Genomic DNA, 6,606 nt, shown 5'->3' with positions numbered 1-6,606 from the left:
GGAAAACATATCGATATTTATTATCGATAAAGGAAAGGGGCGGTGCCTCCTCCGATTTACAACAACAACAAACTCGGAGAGGAAAGAAGGAGACAGAAGGACAGAAGGACTTGGAGTTGCGTTACGCGTCTGTCCGGAGGGGCGATGGGCTTTGGAACTGGAAGTATGCTGAATCTGACAGCGCTTGTTGTCATATAAAAAAAAATCATATTTATATATTTTTTTTTTTACCGAAATAATATGATGAAGAAGGTATGCTGAATCTGACAGCGCTTGTTGTCATTTAAAATTATTATTATTATTATTTTATTTTTTTACCGAAATAATATGATGAAGAAGGACCTGAGTTTAAACCTGGCAGATGCCGCCAACCTGAAGCCTCACCTCCTGACCTCCCCGGACCACCTGGGTCTGCTGAAGCTGGCCTCCCCGGAGGAGCTGGAGAGACTCATCCTCATCCAGTCCCACGGCCTGGGCATGGTCACCACCACCACCCCCACGGTGCCCCACTTCCTCTACCCCAAGTCGGTGAGCGACGAGCAGGAGTTCGCGGAGGGCTTCGTCAAGGCCCTGGAGGACCTCCACAAACAGAACCAGCTGAACGGCCACGGGGGGGGGGCGTGTAACGGTGACAACCCGCAGCAGAACAACAACAACAACAACAACAACAACAACAACAACAACATGGACCTAAGCAGCACCAACGGGGTCGCGCCTGGTGTCACCCTCCAGCACCCGGACCTCCCCGTCTACACCAACCTGAACAGTTACGGGAACGGGCCTCTGCTGCTGGGCACCACGGTCAACTACTCCACGGACACGGTCCCGTACCCGCACCCGGGTCACACCACCACCCCGGGTCACACCACCACCCCGGGTCACACCACCACCCCGGGTCACACCACCGCCACCCAGCAGCAGCAAGCAGCAGCAGCGCACTCCCGCCTGCAGGCGCTGAAGGATGAGCCCCAGACCGTCCCGGACGTGCAGAGCTTCGGCGACTGCAGTCCGCCGGTGTCGCCGATCAACATGGACACGCAGGAGCGCATCAAGGCCGAGAGGAAGAAGCTGCGGAACAGGATCGCCGCGTCCAAATGCCGGAAGAGGAAGCTGGAGAGGATCTCCCGTCTGGAGGACAAGGTGAAGAGCCTGAAGACCCAGAACACTGACCTGGCCTCCACCGCCGGGGTGCTGCGGGAACAGGTGGCCCAGCTCAAACAGAAGGTCCTCAACCACGTCAACAGTGGCTGTCAGCTGCTGCCACACCAAGTCCAAGTGTACTAGTCCCAAGTGCGCTAGTCCAAGTGCGCTAGTCCAAGTGTACTAGTCCAAGTGCGCTAGTCCAAGTGTACTAGTCCAAGTGCGCTAGTCCAAGTGTACTAGTTCAAGTGCACTAGTTCAAGTGTGCTAGTTCAAGTGTGCTAGTTCAAGTGCACTAGTTCAAGTGTGCTAGTTCAAGTGTACTAGTTCAAGTGTGCTAGTTCAAGTGCACTAGTTCAAGTGCGCTAGTTCAAGTGTACTAGTTCAAGTGTGCTAGTTCAAGTGTGCTAGTTCAAGTGTACTAGTTCAAGTGTACTAGTTCAAGTGCGCTAGTTCAAGTGTGCTAGTTCAAGTGTACTAGTTCAAGTGTGCTAGTTCAAGTGTGCTAGTTCAAGTGTACTAGTTAAAGTGTACTAGTCCAAGTGTACTAGTCCAAGTGCGCTAGTCCAAGTGTACTAGTCCAAGTGCGCTAGTCCAAGTGTACTAGTTCAAGTGCACTAGTTCAAGTGTGCTAGTTCAAGTGTGCTAGTTCAAGTGCACTAGTTCAAGTGTGCTAGTTCAAGTGTACTAGTTCAAGTGTGCTAGTTCAAGTGCACTAGTTCAAGTGTGCTAGTTCAAGTGTGCTAGTTCAAGTGTACTAGTTCAAGTGTACTAGTTCAAGTGCGCTAGTTCAAGTGTGCTAGTTCAAGTGTACTAGTTCAAGTGTGCTAGTTCAAGTGTGCTAGTTCAAGTGTACTAGTGTGCTAGTTCAAGTGTACTAGTTAAAGTGTACTAGTTCAAGTGTGCTAGTTCAAGTGCGCTAGTTCGAGGAGGAGACATTTGCTGACCAGAATATAAGCTTCATAGACAATTCTCTCGGTTCTCACATTCCAACTTCAATGACTGAAAATACTTTAATGTACATTCTTGTAAAATGTTTACAGATCCTTTCTCATGGGTACTCATGGGTTAATGTACATACGACAGCACCAGTACTGGACCGACCCAGTATTACCAAGTGTATCAGCATTGTGTTACTGTATCATAGCCTTATACTAAAGATTTCAAAAAAGGAAAAAAGAACTATTTGCATGATATTGACAAACTCGAATGTTATACCTAGCAGGGTGTCATTGGGCGCGCATCCTAAACGTTTTGATGCTTTTAAAACGTTTACAAGCACTTATGAACAGATAACATTACATTTTATATTCTATCTTCCACAGTGTCTTATTTCTGTGTTGTTTTTTTCGTATATTAATGTGAAGCTGTCATCATCATGTTTTCGTTGCACTGAATATTTTCTTTCACATTCCTACATTTTTACTTGTTATCAAATAAAACTTTGCTTAATAACACAAAGCACTTCTGTCTTCCATCTCTGCTTCTCAGTCTTCTGATTCACGACCATGTAGCAGCAGAGAACAGGCAGTTTTGATCTATAAACTATAACTCATTATTAAATTAGAGGTTGAGTTGCACAACAGATCCGTGATAGGGTGGAGTCCGTGTCACTAGACAGATTGCTCAACCGACGCTTGTGCAGAACCAACAATTCTCAACTTGGCGTCAGCCCAGAATTAAAATGTAACACAGTTCTTCTGTAGCCTTCCTCGTGAGTCACTCAGTGTAGCTTAGCATGGATTTGCATTCTGCAGCACACAAGCTTATACAAGCTGCTACAAGAACACAGGCATGGGGACACTTCCTCAACAGATAACAGTTAAACATCAATATGGCATAAAGGTTTGGCTGTTCAGCTGTTCATAATTAGATGAACAGTCAAGTGGTGGGTCTGTTTAGTAGATACTCAGATTAATTCCCTTTGTTCACAGAGTGAAAACAGGTTAATGATGTCTTTTTAGATTCCTGTCTAAATCTAGCGATAATGTGACGCTTCAGTGAAGTTGAAGCATTATGAAGCATTATGCCATACTGGATCATCAGTTTCATCACACAGAATGGGACAGTCGAGCCTTTCATCACAGGGAAATGTCTGCCAGTTTATTATTGTTTTTATCAACATGGTGTCCTGCGCCCTCTCCTGGTGTCATATGAAACTGCATGTCCATAATAGTAATAATGTATTATGATTATATAATAAATATATATATATATAATTGGACACAATCAAGATGCTATCTACTGTGTGTACTTTGTGTGAGTTTGTGTTTTGTCTTAAACATGTAGTTCAATGTGAAATACTTACATTAGTTAACAGTCCAGTGAACCACAAACCAACAGATGCAGTATTGTAACAGCACAAACTTTTATTTTTGTCATTTTATTTAATTCCACAACATGTACAGCAGGTTTTGGTAATGTTCACGATTCAACATTTTGACACCATTTTCTCTTATTGTTATTACATAAACTACTGCATAATAGTTGTCTTATTTCAACAATAGAAAAAAACAACGTTCAAATCAATGTAAACCAAGTCAACAGTCTGCAGGACGGTGTCTGGTGGATGCACAGGAGGATGAACAATCCATGACTAAATAAACCAGAGAAACAGAGAAACAGGCAATACTTGGGTACTCAGGTCTTTTTTCAAAGATTGCAATCCCCTCCAGACAGAACGAACGCACCATGAGGACAGCTTATTAATACGAGGTTGCCATTGTAGTTAAAAGCACAGCAATTAAATAAAAACATCAGATGAAACGCATTCATACTTTTCTAAATGTGTGTTTATTTCTAAAACTTCAGTGCTTCAGATTCTAATCGATCTTAATCCCTTTTGACTCAAAGCTTTCAACACACCCAGACTACAGCACTGATGTCAACCAGCTGTCTTGTCAAGTTTCCAACAGCAACAACTTAGTTCTATGTATTATAGAATATTATATTATAATATTAATATTCTGCAGAATTATATCATATTATATAGATGTATAATGTTACCTAAGAAATCAGTCTCATTTGACATATTTCTGGACTGTTCTGATGCTACCTAGAATAGCAGCAGTTAGACGCCAACCTGACCCACCTAGCAACCTGAGGTGCCAAACCTTCCCAGAGAACAGCCAATCAGATATCACCAACTGTATCATCAATTAACCCAAATCACTAGTCAACAAACCCAGATATCCCCACTGTTTTCCCCCCTCAGACATCCTAAAACAAGTAATAATAAAAAAACACAATAAATAAAAGTTATTATTTGCGAGCTAAAAAGCTGAGCTTTTACTGCCAGCAACCTCTAGTCTATATGCTTGAAATGGTGTTTGTCCTCCGTATTGCTTTGTAATGACAGGAAGTGACACGTTCATTCACAAGCAGAAGAAATGCAGATAGAATACGGCTCTTGAAGTCTGTTTTTTGTTTTTTCCTTCTTTTTTTTTTGCAAGCCTGGAGTCGATACAACACAATCCACACATAAAACATAAACATATGACTAAAACATATTTACAGTTGGTTTCATAGAAAGGAAGACCGCAGTAGATAGGGGGATAGTTTACAGAGGGACAGTCTCTGGATACCACAGGGATGGAGGGATGGAGGACTCTCACAACCATGAACAGCTAGAACGTGATTCAGATTAACGTCAGATTGCGGTGTAGGTGTAGGCCATTCAGCTTTGTGACTATTATCATTGCTACTGTTGTCATCATCAGGCTATATTATCATCATCAATCTGCATCAGAACATCGGTGCAAACCTGTCCCCCAGAACTCTGTTATCACACTTCCTGTTTACAGTTTTGAAATTCCATAACACTAATTTATTATGAACCATTTTTACCTATTTGTCTAACTGTATTTGTACACTCAACCCCTCTCTAGTATAACACTGAAGTCAAACTGATTCATAATCCATAGACAACCCCAGACATGTAGCCAGGGAGACAGGGCTAGGCTGGGCTAGGCTGGGCTAGCTGTCCATCATGACATACTGACTACCAGAGCAGCGCAGAGCCCAGGACAGACAAGAGCAGCAGAGAGAAGCGTGTCAGAGCCGTCCATCACCCGCTGCATCCAGACACAACACACACTCCTGCCCTGGTCCAGAGTTGGTATGAAGTTCAGTGAGGGAGTGTGTTAGGCTCTAGCTCAGGGACGAGGCCATTCATACACTTTGTGTCTACAGTAAATTAATCAGTTGATAAATTGTCTTTGCCATGTCTCTGTTTGGAGATGTACTTTTACACACGCTTCACCGTGCTGTCCAACCCTCCCTCTCATACAACCTGACCATAATCTCTCTGTTGGAGAAGCATTGCCTTGTGTGCATTTTCAGTTAGAAACAAAACAACTAAATTCTGATGCTAATCATGTTTACCATCATGTCTTAGTGAACAGTATTTGTGGTAGTGATGATACTGTGATTCCTCCTATCTCCATGTCCTCTTTATAATAACACCGTGGTTCTGTCAAGTCATTAGGAACAGAGTCTATCTGATATAACATGATAAGATCTGATATAACATGCACATTGCTACTGCAATTCATTCACTCTCACAACATTAGCAACTATTGATACTGATGTAAACATCAGTGCTGCAATACGTGGCTTCAGCCTCCCCCAGGTAACTGACTTAAGTCCTAAACCGCTGTTTGTTTGTTTGTGAGTATTTCAGAATGTGGGATACTAGGACCAAAGATTGTGAGAAAAGAAAAGATTCAAAATGTTATCCAGAGAATTTTTCAACATTGACCTCTTATATTTTATACTGTATATCTTATATATATATATATATCTATGTATATATATTATTTTTTAAATCTATTTCCAGAAATGTATACCTGTAGATATCATATATTGCACGTTATTTACATACACATTTAAAAACAAAGACAAATAAAGAAGAACTGTTCTCTTTTGTTTTTACCCATTTATGTATAGTAGATATCTTTTACGTGTTCTTTTTTTCTTAAACGTACGAAAAGCTTCTAAAAAAGAAAGGAGGACCAGTATACAAAACGTAAGTAAGGTAAAGATCGAATCAAAGCGCTCTTCAGACACGACCGGAATGAGAGACGACGTTAAAACCAAAAACATCGGCTGATAAACAGTAACTCAAATATAATGTTAGACCACCAGCACAGACTGTGTATGAGACATATTAAACACTAGGGATCATATGGGTCAACCCCCCTCTTCAGAGATAACCAACCTGTTTATGAGGACAGAGAATAACCCAGACCTCCCTAACCAAGGCTGATATGAAACAACGTTTAAGAAGAAGTGCGTCAGTCTGACTGAAAACAACAAGGTAAACAACATTGGACAGAGACCCTTTCAAATCCATATAAGACCACAGTGAGGGGAGGAGGAGGAGAGGAGGAGAGGAGGAGAGGAGGAGAGGAGAGGAGGAGGAGAGGAGGAGAGGAGAGGAGAGGAGGAGGAGAGGAGGAGGAGAGG

General features: G+C 42.4%; 1 protein-coding gene across 1 annotated transcript; it reads left to right on the top strand.

Annotated features, from left to right (window-relative positions):
* Positions 1 to 327: 327 nt before the first annotated feature.
* LOC308167778 (transcription factor JunD-like) lies at positions 328 to 1,284 on the top strand (the record flags this gene model as incomplete). Its single annotated transcript, XM_080542257.1, has 1 exon — positions 328 to 1,284. The coding sequence occupies one exon, from the start codon at positions 328 to 330 to the stop codon at positions 1,282 to 1,284; it is 957 nt and encodes a 318-aa protein (XP_080398383.1).
* Between the last annotated feature and the right edge of the window lie 5,322 nt (positions 1,285 to 6,606).

The sequence above is a fragment of the Nansenia antarctica genome, assembly GCF_963989245.1.
Source record: "Nansenia antarctica genome assembly, chromosome: 1".
NCBI classification, from domain to species: domain Eukaryota; kingdom Metazoa; phylum Chordata; class Actinopteri; order Argentiniformes; family Microstomatidae; genus Nansenia; species Nansenia antarctica.
This window is presented reverse-complemented; position numbering and strand designations above follow the sequence as displayed.